Consider the following 26,768-nt stretch of genomic DNA (forward strand, 5'->3'; position numbering starts at 1 on the left):
GGCGGAGGCGGTCAGTTGACTGACTGTGTCCCTGTGGCGGAGGTGGGGTATTGACTGTGTCTCTGTGGCGGAGGCGGAGAACTGACTGTGTCCCTCTGGCGGAGGTGGCTGGTTGACTGACTATGTCCCTGTGGCGGAGGCGGGGTGTTCACTGACTGTGTCCCTGTGGCGGAGGCAGCCAATTGACTGACTGTGTCCCTGTGGCGGAGGAGGGGAGCTGACTGTGTCCCTGTGGCGGAGGAGAGGAGCTGACTGTGTCCCTGTGGCGGAGGCAGTCAGTTGACTGACTGTGTCCCAGTGGCGGAGGAGGGGAGCTGACTGTGTCTCTGTGGCGGAGGCAGGGAGCTGTCTGTGTCCCTGTGGCGGAGGCGGGGAGCTGACTGGTTTGGGGGTGTGTTCAGTGTATCTCCGTCTTTATTCTGCCGCCTGGGTAAAGTCGGGTTTGCTGAATATGGCGGGACGAGGGAAGAGGAAAGCTGCATTCAGAAGCTCCGAGGTAAATGGATGAGGATATTCTGGTGAATACGGGATTGTCTTTAACGTGATACATTGTAGCTCCGGAAGTAACAATGTGTCCCGGGGATTAAAGAGCTGCAACATTGTTTCCCTAAATGTTACTAACAATGTCTTTACTAAATAGTGTGAGTAAATTCTCTCTCATCGCAAAGATATTAGATGCGACAATGGAGCAGATTCTTTGCTCCAATGCTGTTTTGGATTGAGTGAGGCATTGACCCCATAGGCCTTGCCTGCACCATTTATTTTCAGATAAATGTGTGATATTTTTGACAAAAGGAAAGGCATTGAGTGACTTGTCTGTATCAGAGGGAAGGGGTGGAACATGACTTCTGTCAACTCAAATGACAACAAAGAACTGCGGGAGTTGGAAACAAACAAAAGTAGCACCAACACAGCAGGTCTGGCAACATCTGTGGGGAGAGAGAGAAAACAAGAGTTAACGTTTTGAGTCACTTCTGTCAACTGTATGTTTCTGTGAAAGGCCACATGTTTTGCTGCCTTTTTTACAAAAAAATGTGCAGAAACCTCTACTACCCAGGATACAGGGAGCAGACTTATGGGGAACCATTAAAAACAGCAAATTCCCCTCCAAATCGCCAGCAACAAAGGTGAAAGTTGTAGACACCGAAAACGTTATACAGTGTCTCTTTTGAGACAACAAGGTGCAGAGCTGGATGAACACAGCAGGCCGAGCAGGAAGGCTGACGTTTCGTGCCTAGACCCTTCATCAGAAATCAGATTTCTGATGAAGGGTCTAGGCCCGAAACGTCAGCCTTTCTGCTCCTATGATGCTGCTTGGCCTGCTGTGTTCATCCAGCTCTACACCTTGTCTCGCATTTTCCAGCATCTGCAGTTCCTACTGTCTCTGATACAGTGTCTCTTTTTTTGTTCATTTGTTAGTCAGTAGGATGTGGGCACCACTGGCAGGACCAGCATTTGTTGTCCATTCCTAATTGCCCTTGAACTGAGTGACCTAGTAGCCTATCTCAAAAGGCAAGGTTAGAAAATAAAAGAATGAGAGGTGACCTTATTGAAACATACAAGATTCTCAGGAACTTGGCAGGGTAAGTGCAGAAAGATTGTTCTCCCATATGGGAGAGGCTTGGGCCAGAGGGCATCCATAAGTAATCCCACTTATTGACTATAGTTTTGCCTTTAACGCCACAATTCCAAACAAACTAATCCCCAAACTCTAGAGAACTAGGTCTCTGCTTCCCCCCTCTGTAACTGACTCCATCTATATTTCCTGCTGCCTAGGGAGCTGTTCTCGTGTTTTGGGAATGTTGCAGTGTTTACTGTTTGAATTAATTCAGTTTTCTTTGTGATTTGTTTACCTCAGTCTAAGAACCCGGTAGCTGAAGATGGTAAGAAGAACCGAGGAGAGAACTCCAGCATTCCTGAGGAATTGCGACAGGAAGTTCAGGATCTCTACAAGCTACGGATGCCGGAAGATTTTTATCACTTCTGGGAATTCTGTGAGAGACAAGATCCAGAGAATCCGTGCGGTATGCAGCCCCCAACCCCGTCCTGATTAGTGTTCTCGATGCAGAAACCAGCCAGGCATCTGTGGCTAGATGAGTGGGAGAGGTTTAGAGAGAAAAGATCTTCTGAAGGTCCCCCTTCCCTCCTGCTCCAACACTTGTACCCTTAAACACCACCAGCCCAGTCCCAATTCATAAAGTTCCTTATGTCCTTGTTTGGTTGATGAGAAGAGAAGTAGATATCTGTGGTACAGATGGAGTCACAGAGGTTAGCAGCATGGATGCAGGCCCTTCAGCCCATCTTGCCCATGCCACACGGTTTCCACAATTAATCTAATCCTATTTGCCTGCATTTGGTCCATATCCCTCCACAACTATCCCATCTATGTACCTGCCCTCTGGACCCTTTTATTTTTAGTCTCTCCCCTCTGACCTTAAACTGTGGAGGCCATTCTGCACCTGGTGTCTGTGCTGGATCTTTGGAAAAGTGATTTTGCTCATTCCCATATCCCTACCTTTTTTTCCTTGTCCCTGTAGGTTACTCATCCTCCAGTGACCTCCTTCCTTCAATGACCATGAAGTAGCAGAATTCTATCTCTGTAAAAGCACTGCAGAGGATCAGCACCAACATCTCCAGGTTAATTAGAGATGGGCAATAAATGCCTGTAGTGCTCACATACCATAAGCAAATTCTTTTTAAAAATCCCTTTCAATACCAATTATGGAACTTCTACCATCTTTTCACAGAGCTCCAGCTCCTGCTAATTTTAGGGAACAAATTTTTCTTCAGTTTCTCCAACAGTGAGTTTCATATCTGTGTCCTCTAATTAATGACTCACTTGCCAGTAGAAACATTCTTCATCTTTCTTATGGCAATCTCCATTTGTCTTCGAAAGCCTCTATTAGCTCCCCTCTTATTCCAGGTCATTTAAGACACAACTTTCTCTCTCCTAATTTACACGCCTGTCCTCTCTGGTGGATGTAGATGATTCTCATGTCAGTATTCAGAGAGCCTTACCCCTGTCCCCTAGCTGACATTAATTGCTGAACGAATACAAACAGCGCTGGGGTTCAACAGGTTTCCATAGCCAAAAATAGAAATTGCTGGAAAAGCTCAGAATTAACGTTTCAGGTGGAGTGACTGTGACTGTGACTGTGATTTCTCTCTGCAGATGCTGCCAGACCTGCTGAGCTTTTCCAGCAATTTCTATTTTAATTTCTGATTTACAGAATCCGCAGTTCTTTTGGTTTTTATTCAGGTTTCAGTGGCCTTGGGTGATTAGAAGTTTTCAGTATCCTTTAGTAAAATGGAGGTATACAGTTGTACAGAAAACCTTACAAAACCCTACTTCAAAAAAGAAATAGGTCTGGCGGAATGTATAGGTGAGATCGTTCTTCCATCTCTGTGTTGCCTCATGCAGTTCAAACGCCAGTCTGCACTGGCTGATGGCTTAAATACATTCTGAAGAAGGGTTCAGACCCAAAACGTCAGCTTTCCTGCTCCTCTGAGGCTGCTTGGCCTGCTGTGTTCATCCAGCTCTGCATCTTGTTATCTCAGATTCTCCAGCATCGGCAGTTCCCACTATCTCCGACTTAAATACAAGATACTTTTATTCTTGGTTAGGAAATGCAGCAGTCAATTTTTTTCAAAAATCTGTTCCTGTGGGATGTGGACGTTGTTGTCTAGGCCAGCATTTATTGTCCATCCCTGAGAGTCAACCACATTCCTGTGGGTCTGGAATTGCATGTAGGCCAGACCAGGTAAGGATGGCAGATTTTTTTTCCCTTTAAAGGACATGAGTGAGGCAGATGGGTTTTTGTGACAATCGACAATGGGCCAGATTTTTATTGAAATCAGATTGCACCATCAGGTCTGCTGGGATTTGAACACGGGTCCTCAGAACGTGAATCTAGACCTCTGGATTAATAATCCAGTGATGTCACTACTATATCACTGCCTCCCCGAGCACATCAGGCTACCACAAACCACATTGACCAGGACATTGAATTTTCTGTCATTGCTGGTTGAGCGATGGATATTGGCCCGGACACCGGAAAGCTGTTCTTGATGAGAGTGGCACGGCATCTTGCTACATCTGTGAGAGAGGGTGGGCCAGTCTCAACACTTCACTTGAAAAGCAGCAGCTGTGGTCAGCGTGGCACTCCCTCGGTGCTTCCACAGGACCGTCGGCCTTGTTTTTCCCAGTCCTGGAGTGCGGCCTGAAGCCCACGGTCACCTCGCCCAGAGGCGAGAGCACTACCTGCTGAGCTGCAGCTGACACTAAATAAAGGGACACCGAACTCATGGGAGTTGATGCCTCCCAGACAGAACGAGGGAGTAAACAGTTTACACAGAAGGGTTTGGTTTGCTCTGACCTGAAATGCTGTTTGCCTTTTTCCTTCTCTGTAGAGGCACTGAAGTCCAGCCTTGGACTGCGACTTGTTGGGCCATATGATATTCTGGCAGGAAAACACAAAGCAACAAAGAAGTCGGAGCCTAATTATCTGTTGCACTGGCGTTACTTCTATGACCCCCCAGAATTTCAGACCATCATCAATGGAGACTCTGAAAAGCAACATCACCTCGGCTACTTCAGGTAACTGTGCATTGCTGAGAGTGGGAGCGGGATTGGGCCTCCTGTGTTTCATGCTCGGCTGGGTCACTCGGAGATTTGTAAGCAGAAATCATTCTCCGCATGTGGGCTTGGTCAGCATTTGTTACTCAGCCCCTATATTTCTGTGGCAAAGCTGTTTTCTAGAAGCACTGCAGTCTGCAGAGTGGGGGTGGGTGCGGGAGGTGTGGAGTGGAGGAGAGTGGGGGGAGTGGTAGGAGTTGGGTGCACCCACAGTGCTATAAGGAAAGGAGTTCCAGGATCTTGACCCAGCAAGAATAAAGCAATGCCAGTTTAGTCCTGAGTCAGAATGGGGTGTGGCTCGCAGGGGAATTAGCAGCTGATGGTGTTTCCATGAGTTTGCCCTTCTTGACCCTCGAGGTAGGAGAGGTTGGGGGTTATTGGAAAGTGCTGACATAAGAGCCTTGGTGAGTTATTGCAGAGTGTCATGTAAATGGTACACACTGCTGCCACTGTGCATTGGTCGTGGATGTGGTGCCAATCAAACAGGGTGCCATGTCCTGGATGGAGTCGAGCCTGTTGAATGTTGTTGAAGCTGCACACACCCAGGGAAGTGGGGAGTATTCCATTACACTTCAGTGACTATGTTGTATGTGGTGTTTACAGAGATTCTCCAGATGAATTGCCGGTATTCGTAGGGGCAAACGAGGCAAAGAACGGCTGCTTGGTGGTTCAGATGGGAAACAATTTGTTTAGTGCGGTGAAGTATGTATGTTTCTGCTTCCTATGGGGCTATATGTATCTGATGGCAGTGGGAGGGTGTGCTGACATCTAGTCAGAGGCTCATGGTTTGTGTCCCATTCCGAAAAATCTGGGCTATCATTCCAGTGTAGTACTGAATGATCAGAAGTGGCATCTTTTAGATCAGACACTAAAACAAGATCCTGACAACCAGAGTGAGAAAACAAGACAAATATAATCCTGCATTATTATTCCAAAGATCATGTAGGCCAGACCAGGTAAGGACAGCAGTTTCCTTCCCTAAAGGACATTAGTGAACCAGATGGGTTTTTCCCGACAATCGGCAATGGATTCACGGTCATCAATAGATTGTTAATTCCAGATATTTTATTGAATTCAAATTCCACCAACTGCCGTGGCGGGATTTGAACCTGTGTCCCCAGAACACTACCTGGGTCTCTCTGGATTAACAGTCCAGCGATAATACCACTAGGCCATTGCCTCCCCCCTACTATGCAACAGATTAAGAGTTGGCCATGTTTGTATGGGGGCGGGAGTCAAACGTAGGTCAGACAGGGTAAGATCACCTGATTTCCTTCCCTAAAAGATAATGAATCTCTTGGGTCTCATCACCTTCACACTCACTTTTCTGAAAATTAATTTTTACAGCTGAATTTGCCAGCATTTGGATTATGAACTTTTGTCACATTACCCTGCTGCACCCTTAGTATTTTAAGCAACAATTTTGTCATTAATAAGCTTTTCTGTCTTTAAATTGAAAATCATCTAACCCACATCACCTTACCCCCTTTTCAAACAAAAAGCTTGTTTCATTGCATGGAAAGTTTTGTCACATTCTTTTGGTTTACTGGGTAGCACAGAGTCAAAAAGTAGAGTCCCATTCCAGAAGATCTAGGCTGTCATTCTAGTACAGCATTGAAGGTGTGCTACACGACCAGAGGGGCCTCCTTTCATATAAAACACAATGACTTAATGATCCTCTGTCATTATCTCGGAGCAGGTGATGTTCCCCTGGTGTCCTGGCCAATATGTAATCTTTGACTGACGTTACTAAAACTAAACGTTTGTCACACCGCTGTGTTTGGCGGATCAAACATTTCTGACCCTTGGTTGTTGTGGACGGTTGCTAGGTGTCTCCTGTTCTCCTCAGGTCTGCGTGGGGAACTGCTCCAAAGGGAACGGTGTGTCCCCTTTTGCATTGTGGGTCCTGATCCACTGGCCATTGTGGAATGTCCGAGCCCCTGTCCGTCCACATTTTACATTTTTTTTTAACTTTATTGTGATGGGGAGAGATGGCGGGTGGAATCGAGTTAAAAATGTGTGCAAATTGTTTCTAAGTTTAGCTGTTTTCCCTTTTTATTTTGTTTCCCTTCTCCCTTCCATCCCATCACTCCTCTGGTTTACAGCTTCCTTTTATCCAGAAGACTGAAAGAATTGGGTAATAGAAGTCAGAGCAGTGTTTTGAAAGAGCTCGAGACCAAACTGACTACGGTAGCGAAGAAATTAGGTTATTCCCTAGAACAGAAAACTAAAGAAATGAAGCAAAGGGATAGGAAGGTAAGCTTGTAACATACTTCCAGAACATTCCCTGCATGTACTGGTGTGGCATTATGTTTCTGGTTAACTGTGTCCTGCAGTGACTGACAACCTCACACTTATTCAGCAGAAAGCTATCTACTTTGGTAGAAAATACAGAAAGACAGAATATTTCTTAAGTGGTAAGAGGTTGGGAAGTGCAGGTGGCTAATGGACGTCTGTGTCCTCGTTCAATAGTCACTAAATTTTTAAAGTGCAGCTGCAGCAAGTAATGATGAAGGCAAGTGTTGCATTGGCCTTCAACACAAGGAGATCTGAGCATAGGATTGAAGATGACTTGCTGCAATTACATGTAGCTTTGTTGTACCTTTTTCTCAGGGTATATAAATACCTGCTTGGCAATTAAACATTAGTAAAAGGAGACATGATGAAGAAATTCCATGTATCAATTTTACTGAATCCCCCGGGTGTCATTGGCCCTGTGCCTCTGATCTTAACTGCTGCACCCTGGCCATCTTGCATTCATCAGAAGGAGGTGTGATGCTGGGTTTGTAGAATATACATCCCAGTGACTGGCCAAGTGTATCAAACAACATGCTTCATCGACCATTTGCAGTGGGCCGCAGCCAACTTGTACTTGCAAGCCTCAGAAAAATATACCTACCGATCATTAGATGTGATTCTGCTATTGGAAATCACTTGGTTAATAATCCTGACAGTGCTAAGAGTTACACTGGAAGCCAATTTTCAGATTTAAGCCTAGTGCATTTGTGAATGCTAGAAGCCACACTCAGGACCCTGTTTGATGTAAACAAAAGGGGATTGTATGTTCATTTTTAAAGAACGGTCATGGAGACGGCCAATTTCCTGCTGCATCCCCACGGCAACACCCTTACCAAACAATCTAATGAAGATTGACAGTTCCTGCTGCATTTCTGGGCCAGTGATGGTTTAAACCATTGGCACTGTTTTTCTCATTGTTTTATACACTATGCCCCTTTTCTGTTTCTTGCATTCCAGTCCTGAAGGTGAAAAGATTTGACGACTTGTCTCCGTTTAGTAAATGTTTAAATTGTATTCAGCCTTGTCTCTTTTTGTTCACTCGTGATGTGGGTGTTACTGAGAATTTATTGCCCCACCCTAACTGTCTTGGAGAAGGTGGTGGTAAGCTGCCTTTGTGAAAAGATACAGACCTTGGGGTCCTTGATGAGACCACTTCTGCAGTATTAATCTCCTTAACTGAGGATATAAGTGCCATTGTATGAGTGAAAGGGAGGTTCATCAGAATGAACCACAGAATGGCAGACTTGACTTGGGATGGATTGAGGAGACTGGGTCCCCCATCTCCTACCGACTAACCTCATCCCGCCCCCTTGACCTGTTCGTCCTCCCTGGACTGACCTATCCCCTCCCTAACTCCCCACCTACACTCACCTTTACTGGCTCCATCCCCGCCTGTTCGTTTCCTCTCCACCTATCCTCTCCTCTATCCATCTTCTATCCGCCTCCCACTCTCTCCCTATTTATTTCAGAACCCCCTTCCCCTCCCCCTTTTTCTGATGAAGGATCTAGGCCCGAAACGTCAGCCTTTCTGCTCCTATGATGCTGCTTGGCCTGCTGTGTTCATCCAGCCCTGCACCTTGTTGTCTCGGATTCTTCAGCATCTGCAGTTCCTACTACCTCTATTCGGTACAGTTTTAAAGAGTAAGGGGTGATCTTATTGAAACTTACAGAATTCTTGCAGGGTAGATGTGGATGGGATTTTTATTCCTGGCTGTGAATTTAGAATCAAGGCACATCCCAGGATAAGGAGTAAGCCAATTAGGAATGAGATGGGGAATTTCTTTACTCAGAGGATGGTGAATCTTTGGAATTCCCTACAACAGGGGGCTGTGGAAGTTCAATCTTTGAGCAGGCTGAAGGAAAAATTCCCTAGATTTCAAGATGCTGATGATTTTGATATGAGGAGAGTGCAGGAAAGCAGCATTGAGGTAGATTCAGTCCAGATCTAACTGAATGGTGGAGCAGACTTGATGTATTGAATGGCCTACTCCTGTTCCCATGTTCTGTCTGTAACCGACTGTCTGAGGATAAAGTTCAGATACGACAGCAAGCACTGACTCAGCATTAGGGAATTCACCATCCATTGAAAAAGTGTACGTTGCCAGAATCCGGTAGACTGCTGTCTCATTAGGGAGAGGAGACTGCTGGGGAGCTTAACCTCAGCATTAGCATGAATCAGTCGGTACAGGATTTGAACCCACTCTGGTGTCGTTCTGCATCGCAAATTAGCCAACCAGCCAAATGAGCTATCGCTTCTTTCCACAGGATGCTTATACGAGCCACATCTGAAGTGCTGCTAAAGTTGGATTCCACCCAGTCAATGCCCACACTGCCCTGTATTTTATCTTATCTCTGCTCTTTGCAGAAAGAACCCGTGAGCATGTTGCATACAGTGATCAAGAGAGTTATGAACCATAAACAAGAGTGGGCCACTCGGCCCATCAAGCCTCCTCCCCCATTCTAATAAGATAATGGCTGATCTGATTTTATCGTCAATTCTATGTTCCTGTGTATCCTCAATAATCTTTCATCCCCTTGATAATCAAGAATCTGCCTTTAAAAAATATTTAGGTATTCTTTTGAGGAAGGGAATTCCAAAGGGACTCAGCCTCTGAGAGAAAATAAAAATCCTCACCTCTGTTTTAAATAGGCAGCCCTTTATTTTTAAATTCTGATACTCCCCTAGCTCCAGATTCTCCTACAGGAGGAAACATCCTTTCCACATCCACTCAGTCAAGGCCCCTTGGGATCTTACATGTTTCATTTAAGTCACCTCTGACTCCTCTAAATTCCAGAGGATACAGGCCGAGCCTGCCTAGCCTTTCCTCATAAGGCAATCCACTCATGCCAGGTATTGGTCTAGTAAGCTTTCTCTAAACTGGTTGACGACTATTCTCTGGTTTGCTTCTCAGTACAATGCCTTGACCAATCAGAATAAACCTGGGTTTTTAACTTTAACCAAAGCTTGGCAGTTAACTGTCAGCCATCATTTAACTGGTGCATTCTCCATGGTGATGTGCGTACCAATCAGAGTCAACTTGTCAACTAATCGACATACTGTTCTCATCCAGCAGAAATAGATTGTTTCTGACAAACGATCGCTAGACTTAAAAGGTTGATTCTGTTCCCTTATTCGCAGGTGCTGCCAGACCTGCTGAGTTTCTCCAGCACTATTGGGTTTTTGTTTGTAAATTGTTTTCCCTTTACGTTGGTATTTCTTATGAATTGTCCCAATGACCGTAACCTAAAAGTTTTGGCAAAATATGTCATTTTTTCAGCAGTTCTGCATTTAAAGCCCAGTTCCCCCCAAGAGGTCTCAGGATTACAAGTCCAGTGGCAATCACAGAGCACCTCCATCTTCCTGTAACATACTGCCTGTTGTTTTCTGGTACCCAAGGCAAATTGTCACCGTTATGTGTGATCCTGTACAGTGAATGACTGACAAAATGCTCCAATTTAAAAAGATACTGCTGTTGTTTAGAGGAACTGCAAAGTGTCTGTCTGTCTATCTATCTGCCTTCTCTGGGGGCAGATGTATAAGAATGAGCTGCTATGCTATCGTGCAGTAGAACAGGGTTAATTCTTCTTGGTGCCCTGATCGATACTTATCCCTCACGCAGCTATGTTCAAAACACACAAAAGGAGAAATACTCGGCAGGTCAGGCAGCATCTTTGGGGAGAAGTGAGAGTGAACATTTTAGGACCAGTGATAAGCCTTCATTAAAACTTGGAAAGATAGGGATAGGATGGATGAATAGGATTTCCAACATCTGCACTGTCTTGACGTTGATTTACTTGGATTGGGATGAAGGCTTCACTGACTGGGCCAGCATTTATTGCCCATCCCTAATTGCCTAGCCAGTAGTTAAATCAACCATAATGCATACCATAGTCACATGGAGACCAGACTAGGTGAGGATGGCAGATTTCCTTCCCTAAAGGACATTAGTGAGCCAGATGGGTTTTGCTGACAATGGTCATCATTAGACTCTTAATTATGGATTTTTTAAATTGAATTCAAATTCCTGCTGCGGCGAGAACTGAACCCGGGTTCCGAGCAGGTTGTTTGGGTCTCTGGATTAATAGTTTAGTGATAATACCATGAGACCATCTAACTCCCACGCCTAGAGATGCATGAGGTAGACACTGCGTTCCAGTCTCTCTCATTGACAGCTAGTGTTCGCATATCACTCTTGCATCATGACTGGAGACCTAAGCTCATCTTCGATCACCCTCTTCTCCATGAGGCTGGAGCTCACTGTGCAAGCCATTGGGTAGGCCACAGAAACAGGAGCTGGGTGACATGGCCAAACCAGCTGAGCCATCTTTCGTTGACATTGGACATGCCCAGAAATATTCTATTGTGACAAGTGATTTGGCACAAATGATCTATGCTGATTTGTAAGCCCTATACAAACTGAGAGGATGTTTCCCTTCATGGGAAAGTTCAGGATAAATAATTTAAAACTGAGATGAGGAGGAATTTCTTCTCTAGGAGTTGAGAGTCTTTCGAACTCCTTGCAACAGAGAGCTGTGGGGCGGAGTCCTCGTGTATAATTAAGGCAGAGATAGATAGATTCTTGATGATTAAGGGAATCAATGGTTTTGGAGAAAGGGCAGGAAAATGGATGTGAGGAATGTCGGATCAGCCAGGATTCCATTCCGTGGCAGTGCAGGGACTGAACAGTCTACTTCTGGTCCTATTTCTTATGGTCTTATTGTACATGGTTTTTCGTGGTATTGAGGCAGATAATTACACTCTAATTCCTTCCTAAAGACCACCAAATGTTCTTCTATAATTTGAACTGCAACATAAAATTATGTTGGTTCCATGCTCAGATTGAACATCTCTGTGCTAATTATGTAAAGTTGTTAACAATTGAAGCAGGATCTAACAGGTAGCATCCAGTTTGGATACAAAGGTGTTGCACAGCAGCTGCTCTATTTGAGGGTGTGAACCAATTCTTTAGTTGGCCTAGGGTCCTTCCTATACAATAGTACAATAGCCTGTCTAATCTTGAGAACCTGTATTTAGCTGTAGTTGTCTGGATTTATTGGTGATAAACAGTGTGTAGGAGCTGGCACTGAGAGTTAAAAGCAAACACCTTGCAGCTATGCACCAGACCTGAGATTAATCAGGAGCAAGGTTATGAAATCTTCATTTGGTGTTTTTCTACATTTTGAATCTCATATGTATTGCCCACAGGCTGCGTCAGTAGTATAAAAAATTGCCGCATGTTCTTTGTGACAGGTTATTGGTGATCAAAGAAGCATTGTTCATCAAGTTTTTATTTTGGCAACTCTGACATCTCTGGCGTCATCTCTGACTCATTGAAGTAAAAATGCCACAGATACAGTCACCTATCCTTCGTCACTTGTACAGTCACTAATCAAAGTTGTCAGTCCCTCAGTCTGCGTCTTTGATATTAATTATATATTCTAATGTTCTGTCAGTGCAGCAAGATGCAGTTGATGTTTGTTTAATGGATGAAGAGACTGTGCTGTACAATTTCCAGCTGAATATTAATGTGCAGTTTCACAATCTGAGATTGACTTTACTCCTCACCATACAGGAAGTCTACCTCCTCTATCCTTCACTTCCAGGTTGCTACCAGAACCTTTCATGGAGCTGGTTTGGTTGTTCCAATCGATAAAACTGGTGTAGGTTACAGAGAGCTTCCTGAAACGGATGGTAAGTTTGTAATCTTTACTGCTCTCCTTTGTCCATGGATACTTAAAAATGCATAAGCTACATAGAAATTGCAATAGGAATTTGTTGAATGGTGTGTTTTTGTTCTTCCATTTAAAAACTTGTGGTTTTCAGGATCAGTTTGGTTGAGTAATAAGTCACTACGGCATCGGAAGAGGCCATTCAGTTTATTGAGTCTGTGCAGGCTCACTGTTGAAAGGTTCAGCAAGTCCCATTCCCCCAGCCCCCGCTACTGCAAGTTTATTTCCCTCAAATTCCCATCTCATCAATCATTGATTGTCTCCACACCCAGTACCCTTGCAGTCATTGGATTCCACATCATTACTATTCAAGGCTGTTCAAGAAAATCTTTCAGCCCTGCATTCCACCTCACATCTCCAAAACTCTAAATCTATGTCCCTGCATCCTCTCCCCAGTCCTTGTACCATCATCTAACACACAGCTTTCCTTCAGCTGCCTTTATGTAAATCTATTGTAAATATCCTAATCATCCCAAAGCCACCTTTTTCTTTGAAGAATAAGAAGAATCACAGCTTCTCCAGTTTCACCCTGTGGTTAAAGCCCTTCATTCCTAACGCTGTTCTGATAGATGTCCTCTGCACCCTCTCGAGTAGACACACTTTTGTCCTAAAATGTGGTGACCAGAGCTGAATGCAATATTCCAGGCGTGCCTTAACCAGAGCTTTCTAAAGTTTCGGCTTCGGACTTTGCACATTGTTCCAAGTCTACCTCATTCGGAAAGGAGTGACTGTGGTGCGGTGCCTATGTTTTTTTTAAAATGTCTGTTCGGACTGTGAAACGGTCAGCTACTTTTGCGATGTTTAGCTTGTACAAGTACAAATTGTTGTAGGTATATTCCCTGCTCACAAGCCCAGGCTTTCTAAGAACTGTGGCTGCCTACCTTCAGTCTCCCTGGGTTGCAGTCAGCACAGTCCAGATGGAATGGAGAATCGAACATGGGATCTTCCAGGGAAATGTAGCTCCTTCAGTTTTTCTTCATCATCATGGTTTTAGGGAATACTAAGAGTTTATTTTTCAGTGTTTTGTGTCATCACTGCAGAGACCTGTGCTGACGCTGGTCTGTTTGAAGTGTTTCCTTCCTGGTGAGACGTTAAACTGAGGCTTCATCTGATCTTTCCAGTCGATGTAATATATCCCACTGCCATTATTTCAAAGGGGAATTCTCCCTGATGTCCTGGTTGATGCTTATCCTTCGACCAGCCTCCGAATCTTTTCATTATAGAGCATGAAACCTATGAGCAGAAGAAGGCCATTCCGCCCAATGACTCAGCTCCCTCATTCAATGAGATCACAGCTTATCTGCTGATTCTCAACTCCATTTTCTTGCGTCTTCCTATAATTCTTGATTCCCGTACTGATTAAAAATCTGTCTATCTCAGCCTTGAATATACTTAATGACCCAACCTCAACAGCCCTCTGTACCGGGAGGTAAAGAATTCCAGAAATTCACTACCCTCCAAGAGAAGAAATTTCTCCTCACCTCTGTTTAAATGGATGACCCCTTTAGTCTGAGAAGATGCTGTCTGGTCCTAGACTCTTCCCCCAAGGGGAAACAACCTCTCTGTATCTACTCTGTCAAGTTCTGTAAGAATCTTATGTCTCCAATAAGGTCACCTCTTATTGAAACTACAGGAGGTCCCTGACTTATGAACATCCAATTTATGAATGCAATCCCATACAGGGGTGTGACTTCAAACATCTGATGTATGAACATTTTCCGTACTTACCCAGTTACTTCTTTTTTTCCCTCAATTGCACTCCAACTTGCAAACAATTTGACTTGCAAACGGACTTCAGAATGGAACCTGTTCACCATCAGGGGACTGCCTGTATAGCAGGGCCATGTTTAAAGGAGATAACAAGGTGTAGAGCTGGATGAACACAGCAGGCCAAGCAGCATCAGAGGAGCAGGAAAGCTGATGTTTTGGGCCTAGACCCTTCTTCAGAAAAGTTCAGAAAACTTCCATGTTTATAGGATTTTGCTGTTAGCACATTGGCTGCTGCATTCCCTGCATGAAAGTAATGAGGACACTTCATGATTGCTTTACTGGCTGCAAATACCTTTTTTGAGGTCATGAAAGACGGTGTAAGTCTTTCTCAAAATGCCTTTAAGTGAAAGGCAGGCACAATGTGCTGTATTACGCAGTCTCCGTTGTGAATGGGTTCCATTCTGGAGTCCATTCACAAATCAGTTTGTGCACAAGTCAGAACACAACGCAGGACAAAGCAAGTATGAGGAAATGTTCGTGTGTCAGATCTTTAAAATGACACCCTTGTGTGGGATTGCGTTTGTAAATATGAGCATTTGTATAATCAATCTTTCATCCATCTGGACTAGGAAAAAATAACCAGTGTCTCTTATTTTCCAAACAAAAAACTGACAGGAAGTCTGAAAAAGATCTGTAAAGCAATTGTAGAAGCTCCAGCTGATGAAGCCCGGATTAAAGCATTTGCCCCAATTCAAGAAATAATAACCTACGTTCAGTTTGCAAATGATGAATGTGACTATGGAATGGGCTATGAACTAGGAATCGATCTTTTCTGTTATGGATCGCATGTGAGTAGATGCAGACGGAATTCAGCATTGTTTTCAACATTTGAACCCAACACACACTCCTTCCAACTCCACAAACCCTTGGTGTGACACAGTGCTCAAAATTCACAGGCCAGCAGACAAACCTACACCTGAAACCCCTGGGAAAATTCACCCACGAGAAAAGTCGCCCCTGTGTGTAGAATGGAAAGGAAAGGGTGAGAAGCTGCTGTGCAATCACATTCTGGCTATCTCCCATGTTTCTGCTGATTGGCAAACACAGGAGGGATAAAACCAGACTGCGGGTGGAACGGCAGGTGGGGTGGCTTAGTCACTGCTGGTAGTGAGGGAGTTTTGTGGGTGGGTGGGGGATAGCCCGGGCCATCGTCCAGGATGGTGGGTGTTTGTTTTTTTGGGTGGGGATGGTGCAGAGGCCAGGACCTAGAGCTAGTCACCATTTTGCCATGGTAAAGGTCAGGTGGGCGGGTCAGTGTATAACAGGGGAGGCTGCTAAGGGGAATCAAACTGGTCAGGGTTTCAAAACTGACAACAAAGCAACACATGGCTAACTAGTAACTGGGAAACTTGAAATCACTGTGGTAGTTAGTTGCTCACAAATAAATGTGATATTTCTAGTGTAAAGCTGCTTATGTTCAGGAGCTACATTATGGGGAATATATTGGATGCTATTGTCACGGACACTGTCAACTATTGAATTTAAATCTGATATTCAGATCTAAGATGTATCAAAAGGATTGTTAATATCTAGTTAGAATATTCTAGCTATCCGAATATGTGGTGAAACCATATCAGCTGTGAGCTCTAGTTTGTAGAAGCTGTGTATAAGGTGATGGGTTCTTATGTACAGGAATATGACAGTTATTTTGGATAAAAAGACTTCTCTAACGTATGCTTGTTGTTTGATACCAATTTACACATTGTAGTGTCTAGGAAATTAATGCTTTTGTTGCTGCTTCACTATGACGAAATTGAAAGTAATTTTATGACCATGATGATATCACTCCCAGTGGAAAACATTGGCAGTCATACAAGATAAAATTTCAGTATTGAGTCACATAATAGGATGAATCATATTCAAGAAGTGGGAGGAAACAAAAGTGGATGAGATATTTGGAAGAATTTTGAGCTCTGCGTTCTTGTATATGTATCCCAGTCGGAAAATTATGGTTTTCATAAAAAGGAGTGAATTTTGTAAGATAGTGATTAGCATTCTATCCACCGTCTACCATCAGTGCACGGTAACAGCTGAGAGTCCCATCTATGAGAGGGACTGCAGCAATTCACTGAAGCTTCTGCAATAGTATCTCCGAATCCCATATCTGTTACTTCAATGGCAGCAAGCGTCTGGTGTTAATGGGTTAACAATCTGGATCTCTTTATCCTCAGCACAGACTGTAGCATATCAGCACCACTTTCTTAAGCGCTCTTGGGAATGGACAATAATTGCTGAACTTATAAATGCAGGGGAACTTCTTTAAAAACACAATCAAGCAATTTACAGTGCTTCAGCAATACAGTACAAAAGTGGTCTTGTTGACAAAGGTGCTGAATTTTTAATCCATTGAATTAAGTGTGTAATTTAATACCATTTATTTTAGAGTTTGGGTTTTGGGTGCTGGTCTGAGACTGAGGGGTTTATTGGTTAACTTGTCTATTTCTGAAGCTATAATTTTTTTAATATAGCACAAGAGGTCCTCGGTGATGATGGAAATATGTTTGCATTGGGAAAGTTTTGAGCAGAGTAAACAGAAGAGCATTTAGCTTGCTTTCAGGGACAAGAATCAGGAATTAGTTTCTTTTTGTTAGGGGATGGCGGGGGTGGGTGCAGAGATTGGAAAGCTTTTGGTTTTAGTTTGTTGAAGTCTTGGTTGAGGTTCGGATAGATTAAACCGTTTCGGAGTTAGTTCAGAAAAGTCAAGAAATGGGTTACCTCAGTGTAGGCATTTGAAATTAAAAGTTCCAGACCACAAATGTTTGGTTAAATACTAAAGGGGTTATTTGAAGCTGAGAAAGTCTAGCCCAAGCCCATTTGTGTGACTAGTCAAGAAAAAGGCATTCAAACTCTTAAAACAGGGAATGAAAATCAACAGTTAAAACTGCAGCTGTGATGTAGAAGGAATTATCTCTGTTTGAGTACTGGGAAAGTAGATTTGGGATAGATGGCATTGTATTTTACCATGTCTTTTGAAATCTTTCAAATTGTGTTATAGGTAAATAGTTTGGCTTATTATTTGACATAATAAACTTGTTTTACTCTATGCAGCACTGTGTGCTTGCAATGAAAGGCCACCTTGTTTTATCATATTTTGTTATATTCTGGGATTGAACTTGGCCGGTACTAACATCTGCTGGGATCATGAGCTCCACAGGATAAATCACTTTTGGAATTTATTGCCCATCATGAATTATCCTGAAGTAGTTGATGCTGAGTTGGCTTCTTGAGCCACTGCAGCCCAAATCGTGTAAGGACACCCTCAATACTGTTAGGAAAGAGCTTCCAGGATTTTAGCACATTGACAGTGAAGGAATAATATATTACCGAGTCAGGATGGTGTGTGACTTGGCAGGGAGCTTGGAGGTGGTGGTGTTCCCATGTATCTGCTGCCCTGGCCTTGTTGTTGAAGGAACTGTGGTGAGTTCCTGCTGTGCATCATGTATATGGTACACACTGGAAAGGGCTTTGTGGCATTTGAGAAATAAGATGGTGGATTAAAACCTTTTTAGCTGTTCAAAAACTGAATAGCAGGATTATGATTCTTTCACAAAGACTTTCTTCTTGCTTCCTTTTTCAGTACTTTCACAAAGTAGTGCAGCAGTTGTTACCCCTAGCATACAAGCTGCTGAAGAGGCACCTGTTTGCTGAGATTATTGAGGTACATTTGGCCAACAGAAATTGGAGTGATCTGGACCAACTGACTGTTTGATTTTTGCCACAAAGAAATCTGAATCTTCATTAAAACTGGATTTACAAACTTACTACATAAACTAGAATGTTCTGTCTGCATTGTATACTGTTTATTTTGAAATAATTCAACTTTTTTTTAAACAATAAAGATCCTTTGACATTGGTTAAGTGCTCGTGACTGGCTGCTTCAAATAGTTTAGCGGCTTTATAATACATGTATTAATGCACTAAGTTTGTACCTAAAGAACAGTACCAATTTTGATGAACTTGTTGTACTTGAAAGTAATTCATCTTACGCCATATCATAAGAACACAAAACCATTGAATACAATTATAGTTGATCAACCACTAGTTTTCCACACTACCTCCATACCCCTTTACACTATACCATTTAGCAGCTTGTCAATCTTTAATGATAGCAAACATGTTTCCACAGCCTCTCTGACAGAATTCTAAAGATTGACAACCCTTTGTGTAAAATTTTCCTCTCAGTCCTAAGTGGCTTCCCTCTTATTTTGACATGGTGATCCCTGGTTCTAGGCTCTGCAAGCAAGGGAAATATCTACACCTCCCTTGTCCATTTTCATAGGATCACCTCTCAACTCTTCTGAACTATGAGAAGTTCGGGGTTTCCTGATCTCTCTTCGTTGTACAGACTTGCCTGCATGGAATTAAGTCTGGTGAACCTTTGTTGCATTCCCTCCATGGCAATAAAATGGAACCAAAACTGCATAATACTCTAGGTCTGATCTAAATTTTCTATACAACAGAAGCATGATTTTCTTACTTCTGCATTGAATCTTCTTGCAATAAAAACTAAAACATCATTAGTTTCCTAATTGCCTATTGTACCTGCATGGCAGCTTTTAGTCACTTATTGACAAGGACAACCACATTTGTACATCTACACTTATTAAACTCATCAGTTAAGGAATACCCTGCATCTGTTCTCCCACCAAATTGGATAACTTTACATTTTTTTCCACAATAGTCCATCTGCCATGTTCTTGCCTGCTCACTAAGTCCAAATCCTCTTGAAGCTGCTTTGCATCTTCCTCATCACAAATATTCCTGTTTACCTTTGTGTCAACCTAACACTGAGTGACCCCTCATGTTCTGACAAGCTAACTTAGACTCTTCCCAACAGCTACGGCAAATCTTCCTCTGAGAACGAGTCCAAATGTTATGGTTGAGCTCACTAACTGAGACTCCACCTGCTCCATTAACAGGTCTCAAAGTCAGAGAGATCTGATACTATCCCTCCCAGACCAATTCACCAGTCAATTCTCTGATTGGAACAACAACAAAGTTGCTGGAAAAGCTGAGACAACAAGGTGCAAGGCTGGATGAACACAGCAGGCCAAGCAGCATCATAGGAGAGGGTCACCGGTCCTGAAACGTTAACTTTGTTTTTTCCTTCACAGGTGCTGCCAGACCTGCTGAGCTTTTCCAGCAACTTTGTTTTTGTTCCTGATTTACAGCATCCGCAGTTCTTTGTTTTTATCTCGGATTGGAATGTTGGCCCTTCTTTCAAGGAGGTTGGAGAATAAGGGTAGGGAAGTCTTCCTGCAACTATACTTACTGCAAGGTGCTGTTGAGACCACAGCTGGAGTGTTTTGGTTCCCCCTATTTAAAGAAAGATGTTTCATTGGAGGCAGTTCAGAGAAGGTTAAGCAGGATGATCCCTGGTATGGAGAGATGTGCAAAGGCTAAGCAGATTGTGACTTTACTCACTGGAGTTCACTCACTTGGATAGAGAACTGGCTGGGCAACAGGAGACAGAGTTGTAGTGGAAGGGAGTTTCTCAAAATGGAGAACTGTGACCAATGGTGTTCCACAGGGATCCGTATTGAGACCACTGTTGTTTGTGATATACATAAATGATCTGGAGGAAGGTATAGATGGTCTGATTAGCAAGTTTGCAGATGACACTAAGATTGGTGGAGTAGCAGGTAGTGAAGGGGACTGTCGGAGAATGCAGCAGAATATAGATAGATTGGAGAGCTGGGCAGAGAAATGGCAGATGGAGTTCAATCCAGGCAAATGCAAGGTGATGCATTTTGGAAGATCCAATTCAAGACCGAACTATACGGTAAATGGAAAAGCCCTGGGGAAAATTGATGCACAGAGAGATTTGGGTGTTCAGGTCCATTGTACCCTGAAGGTGGCAACGCAAGTCGATAGAGTGGTCAAGAAGGCAGATGGCATGCTTACATTCATCGGACAGGGTATCGAGTACAAGAGTTGGCAGGTCATGTTACAGTGTATAGGACTTGGTTCGACCACATTTGGAATACTGCGTACAGTTCTGGTCGCCACATTACCAAAAGGATGTGGATGCTTTGGAGAGGGTGCAGAGGAGGTTCACCAGGATGTTGCCTGGTATGGAGGGCGCTAGCTATGAAGAGAGGTTGAGTAGATTAGGATTATTTACATTAGGAAGACAGAGGTTGAGGGGGGACCTGATTGAGGTCTACAAAATCATGAGAGATATAGACAGGGTGGATAGCAAGAAGCTTTTTCCCCCAGAGTTGGGGACTCAATTACTAGGGGGTCACGATTTCAAGGTGAGAGGGGAAAAGATTAAGGTAGATATGTGTGGCAAGTTCTTTACGCAGAGGGTGGTGGGTGCCTGGAACGCATTGCCAGCAGAGGTGGTAGAGGCAGGCACGATAGCGTCATTTAAGATGTATCTAGACAGATACATGAATGGGCAGGGAGCAGAGGGGATACAGATCCTTGGAAAATAGGCGACAGGTTTAGATAGATGATCTGGATCGGCACAGGCTTGGAGGGCCAAAGGGCCTGTTCCTGTGCTGTAATTTTCTTTGTTCTTCGAGTTTAGAAGAATGAGAGGTGGTCTTGTTGAAACACACAGGATTCTTAAGGGGCTTGACAGGGTAAATGATGAGAGGATGTTTCCCCTCATGGGAAAGTTAAAGACCAGAGGGCTAAACTAAAGGGGTACCAATTTGAAACTGCAATGAGGAGGAATTTCTTCTCTGAGGATTAGGCGTGTTTGCAACTCCTTGCCACAGAGAGCTGTAGGGCTATAGTCCTTGTGTATACATAAGGCTGAGATAGATTTTTGATCAGCAGGAGAATTCACAGGTATCGGAAAGAGCAAGAAATTGGACATGAGGAATGGTGGATGAGCCATGATCTCACTGAACGGCAGAGCAGACTTGAGGGTCTAAAAGGCCTACTTCTAGTTGTTTATTATGATTTAATTGCAAAGAACCACCAGGTGTGATATTATCCCAATAAAACATCCAACAAAGGTTTAACAGTTTTGACAGAGAATTTAATACAATATATTATACAATTGAAATTTCACAGTAACCATAATTAAGCACACCTTGAGAATCAGAAATTCTAATACACCAAATATAAATAAAAAACATCCAGGTTCCGTATTAAATACAATTCTAGGCAACATCACAGGTTAACAAAGACAAAGCATTCTTCATTAACCAAAAGCAGGACAACAGATAACCGGACATGGGCGGCAGTCTCTCAGGCTCTTCCTTTAATACCTTCCATGATGTCTGGCAGCTACAGTAGATGCTACAGTTCCCACATAAAAGCAGAAAATGCCAGGAATACACAACAGGCATTTTTTACCTAGTGAGCATAGAAGACAAGAAAACTTGCTACCATAAGGAGTTTTTGAAGCAAACAGCATTGAGGGATAAAGGAATAGAAAGTTATGCAGATAGGGTGGGAAAAGTCTTGTCCAAAGCATAGATGATGGAACAAATCTGTTGGGCTGACAGGTCTGCTTCTGTTTTAGATATTGTGAGAGAGACACATCACTATCCAGTCCAAAGATGTGCAGATTATGTTGACTGGCCGTGCTAAATTGCCCATAGCGTCCGGGGCGTGCAGGCTAGGTGGATTAGCCATGGGAAATGCAGGGTTATAGGGACAGGGTAGGATACTCTTCAGACAGTAAGTGTGGCTCGCTTCCACACTTGATTTTCTATAATTCTGCGATAACCAAAAAAAAGGTAATATATCATGTTGGTGAGCTGATACTTTGTCAGAATTGAATTTGGTCATCATCTGTACCCTAAGTTGATAGTCCAGGTTGGATGATGAGTGCAAGGAACCAATTTACTGATAATTCTATGATATTCTGAAGTGAGCTCACACCAAGGTTATTTTACTCTCTCAAGCAAGCTCGCATCTGTTAAAAATGCTCAGCAGGTTTCAGTCTCCGACTGGAAGAGTGACAGAACAATATGGGATCTGCAAATCAAACTTAATTCTGTATATAGACAGTGTAGGCTACCTTTCAATTTAAGTATTTGAAGGTGTAGTGCAAACTTCAAGTCATTTAAGAAACATGTTTTTCAAGAAAGTTTATATTTCTCTGAAAAGTCCCTACAAACAACTACCTGCAGTTATGAGATGCCTCGTAAAATAATTATCTTAAAAGAACAATTTCTTCAAAAAGCTTACATATGAATAATTCAAGTATCGCAGCCATATCACGAAGTCAATTTAGTTGAAACAGATATCCCAACTATTTTGTAAAATTGCCAGAACTTCCAAGTAGTAGTCATAATCATGTGAATTCAAAGTCCTAAAACTAAATTTGATGCATATTCAAGACAGTTTCAATGGCAGGATTTGACCATTGATGTCAACAGTAAACATTTACCTAAGGATGAAACTTTACCACAACAACTTTCTAAAACACAAAGTAAAAAGTTCCAGTTAGAATAATTTTAATGATGCAAATGAATATTAAAACAGAGGTGACTGACTACTATTAACCCCGATCTGGCACAAACCCAATTACTTGTGCTGTACTGAACCCATTAGGATAGATGTGCTGTCAAACATTATGCACAGACAATTAGGAAATTGCTACCATTCATCTGTCATGAATATAAGTTGTTGCAAAGGGGTTAATCTCCAGTTAAGCAAAAATCAAGCCTTTTTTTCATTAATAGACACGGTGAACTTCCTTCAAAGAAGTGTTTAAAAAAAACACAGGATGGAAAGAAATTGTTTCCTTCAGAAACTACCAACCTCAGACTCCAATTATTTCTTACATGCCTTGTCAGAATAGAAGAAAAGTGTTTTTTCTTAAACTTTTGATTTTGGTTTCGTACCTTTGCATTTTGTGCATATCATAAACAGTCTGCTCTCAATGTGGACATTACACTGAAGTGCTGTTCTGACCAGATACACACACAATATCTGGAATCTTCCTAACGTGGGAAATTGCCTGCTTCACTGAAGAAGGTGTTCATACAATGCGAGATCAAGGGCCCTCTAGCTTTCCCAGTACAGAAGTGGGTAAGAGGTTCGGAAAATGAGCAGAGCTGAACTTAAACTCCCACAAAGATTCGAGCTGCCAATATATTTCATACTAAGATGCAATACCCTGAAGGTAGGTGCAGGAGATGGCTTGCTTCAGTGCTGTCCAGGATACACCGACAAATCAATGAATTAGCAGTGTAATTCAGGTGTAATTGAAAATAATCATTTCTGTACAATATTTTTCCACCATCACTATATCTTAACCTTTAGTGGCACATTTCAATAACTAATAAAATCATAAATATTTAGGTGTAGAATTTTGTTGAAAATAATGGATATCAGATTTAATACTGAAGTGGGCCATCCCTGTCAAACTCCTACATCAAAGCAGCTTCCATTGCCTACTAAACTGCGAAAAGACACTTTTTGCTTTCCCTCTGCCATGCTGAGCTGAAATCTTGAGCGTTTAGATTGCTGTGCTCTTTAGCAGGCGGACCTCTTCCTCACTTTCCTCAGGATCCTCCTCTATAGTGTTCAGTTGAACATGATTGACTCGGGATCTTGGTCTGCCATTTGAGCCATGTGACGGAGGATGTCCTTTTTTGTTATAATGCCAAGGAGACGCCTGGAAAGGACAAATGGAACAAAAAAAAAGCACTGTTCAGTGTGACGACTTGAACTGCAGAAGTAACAGCAGGGGCAGGATAGGACAGGAGGAAAAAAGGGTGGGAAATAACAAGGAAAAATGTTGCTAATCCCATCGGTGAAGATCGATGCCAACACGGGACTCATGACTCCAAACCCACAGCTCAGACGGAATGCCTGGAAATTTTACAAGTTAAGAAAGAAGCAATACTTCAGATTTATTTTGTTCATTTCAGTGGCTCAAATAAGCTATACTGTGTGGTATTAGCAGCAAGATTCAGCAAGGAGATGGGGATGAGTCCTACAAAATTATTCAGGGAAAGGAAGTGGAATGGAGGAAAAAAGTGGGCTACATACCCAACTGATCTGGTTAGTACTCTAACAGCTGCAGGATGCATGAAACGTGAATTATGAACAAACTTAGCATGAAGCACCTTTGGATAGGGGTTGAGGACAGGAAATACTGCACTGATCATTCCTACAACTAATTGAAACAGGTAACAATTGGTGGAAGTAAATCACAGGTGCCTAAACCTGCAGAGGGGAGTAAATGGTTGATACATACCAAATTCCACTGCAAATCACCAAACAAACTGGAAAGTGCTGGCTATGAGGTGTACAGGGTCTTACACTGTAGGAGTCTTGACTGTCAGCTATAAAGCATAAAGTATAACGTGCATGCAACTATATATATGTAAAGTGACAAGACATAAAAGGCAACAACTGAAAAGAAGTTTTAAAATTTACCAGCAACATCAGTTCAATCACAAAGTATGAATACTAGTCAGAATCCATAATAACTTGCTTAAAAAGTGCTGTGCACAACTTGAAAAATAAATGCACAAAGTCTTCTCTGTGGTTAACTCAAACATATATGTGCACTACAATGACATCCCATCATTATTTGCCCATGTTTTCCATTATGCAATTTCTGTCTGTGTGCAGCGGAAAAAAAAGTAGACCACTTGGATTAAATAGCCTGCGTCTGAACAGTAAACTATATGTAATAACTGAAAGGCAACCAAAGACATGACTGTTTACAGAGCAGGTTAATGACTTCTAAACAGGTAGTGAGGGACACAGGTTGAAATGTGATTCATTAACTCCTGGACTAAGCCAATTACTGGTTCTTGGCCCATTTCATTGGTGGGCAAATGGACTGGGGTTTAATCCTGCGGCAGTACAGGCAGTTTATGTAGAAGGGGATAAACAAGTGGTAACAAACCATGAAAATATAATTTTGTGAATCTACCAGCAGTTTTCCTACATTGGTGCTGGAGCAAGCAAACACCTGTGGCCTCCTCTTTTTAATCAGCCCAGGAAAGGCTGGACCCTACTACAAGAACAACCAGTTCCAATCTCCACTCTTGAAATCTCCAATCATTTCTTCCTGAGGTTATTAGAGGGATGCCAAAGACCACCTCACCTGGTTATTGCCTGTCAGCAACCACAAAGTTCTAGAGAATGCACACGACCAAGGATTTTATTGTGACGATGGTCTGGATCATGACCCACTAACAAACTCACTTTAAAACAATGAAATAGAGCCAATCTCAAATGGGGAGCTCAAAGTAGCAATCTTAATCTAACCTAGACATCAGGAAATTTATGGAGCAGGGACTTTAACCTCCTGCCTGAGTTTACTGTCCATTTATGTCAACCGGGTTAATGATATTGTACAGTGTGCAAAGCCAGCAATTCCACTCAAACCCCTGGGTTCCCTGCCTAAAGAGCTAAGTTAAAATTGACTCCAGATTTCAACACACGCGGAAGTTATCTTTTAAGGGCATTAAAGGTGTATTCTTTTGCTCATAAGTCAATCTGACAGCTTCAGTTTTCTTTCCCCTATTCTTTCAAAGGATGGAAGAAGGGGGTCACTGGCAAGGTAAACTTTTGCTACCTGCAGCTTCAGGTAACTGTGCTACCACACACAAGTGCATCATGGCATCAGCACAATGCATTTCTGGACTGGTTTTATGTATTTGTAAGGTGAGGCAAGTGAAGTTATATTAGGTACGGGACAGGAAAAGACTAACCGGTCTGTTCTCTTCGTGATGGTTGGAGCTTCATGACAAAATACTTCTATCCTGCCTCTTTCCAACCACCCTCCACCTCCTTCCTTCCCACAACCATGAATTCCCCTGGCATGGCAAGAAAAGAGTTTAACAAACTGGGGCCAATAAGGGGATAGATGCTTTGGAAAATGTCTTCCTCAATTTAGAGAAAGCTGTGCTTTCCTCTACACACAATGCCACAGGGACTGCCAGCTGCTCAAGAAAGTGATCCATCTCCACGAATACCATATCAAGGGCTAACTAGGGACCAGCAATTGCCTGTTAGCAGTCTAAGAAAGAATTTGAAAAGGTTTACGATTGATCCTGTTGTTGAGTGCTGGGATTGGCATGGAGAATGCTGAGAGCTATTAATAACCACTTCATATGTGATTCTGAGATGTTCAACTTACACCACTGCCACTGAGTTTATTTTGCCATGTCAGCACTCCAAACAAAAACTTGTACTTAGAGTTGTCAATAAGTAATAAAGTTATTATAGATACAAACACTAGGTCGGTTATAAATGAGGTTGCATCAAGAAAAGAAAAGCTAGAGATACTTCAAGTTACTGGCTTTCCAGAACATCAGTATGCAATCAGATTGGGCAGGTGTATTTTCACTCACCTTAAGCCCATGGCAGGGAGAAGAAAAAAAACAGCAATCAATTCGCA

General features: G+C 42.7%; 2 protein-coding genes across 7 annotated transcripts in view; one reads left to right on the plus strand and one right to left on the minus strand.

Moving 5' to 3' along the window:
• Positions 1-303: 303 nt before the first annotated feature.
• On the plus strand, positions 304-18,178 carry LOC109935031 (histone PARylation factor 1). Of its 3 annotated transcripts, none has more exons than XM_020533716.2 (8): positions 304-496; positions 1,859-2,024; positions 4,411-4,597; positions 5,240-5,338; positions 6,757-6,892; positions 12,539-12,626; positions 15,050-15,222; positions 18,012-18,178. In XM_020533716.2, the coding sequence occupies exons 1-8, from the start codon at positions 452-454 to the stop codon at positions 18,141-18,143; spliced, it is 1,026 nt and encodes a 341-aa protein (XP_020389305.1). In that variant the 5' UTR covers positions 304-451; the 3' UTR covers positions 18,144-18,178. The 3 variants fall into 3 exon arrangements, with proteins under 3 accessions (XP_020389305.1, XP_048451288.1, XP_020389304.1); XM_020533715.2 differs by having other exon boundaries at positions 307-496; positions 6,742-6,892; XM_048595331.1 differs by lacking the exon at positions 6,757-6,892 and having other exon boundaries at positions 12,508-12,626.
• A 3,228-nt stretch (positions 18,179-21,406) lies between these two features.
• clcn3 (chloride channel 3) overlaps positions 21,407-26,768 on the minus strand; it is a 119,598-nt gene continuing 114,236 nt past the window's right edge. For all 4 annotated transcript variants that reach the window (XM_020533711.2, XM_020533708.2, XM_020533712.2 and 1 more), the window contains one exon: positions 21,407-24,023. In XM_020533711.2, coding sequence (XP_020389300.1) covers positions 23,933-24,023 — 91 coding nt within the window. In that variant the 3' untranslated portion in view covers positions 21,407-23,932. The remainder of the gene's footprint in view (positions 24,024-26,768) is intronic.

The sequence above is a fragment of the Rhincodon typus genome, chromosome 3 (assembly GCF_021869965.1).
Source record: "Rhincodon typus isolate 14 chromosome 3, sRhiTyp1.1, whole genome shotgun sequence".
NCBI lineage: Eukaryota > Metazoa > Chordata > Chondrichthyes > Orectolobiformes > Rhincodontidae > Rhincodon > Rhincodon typus.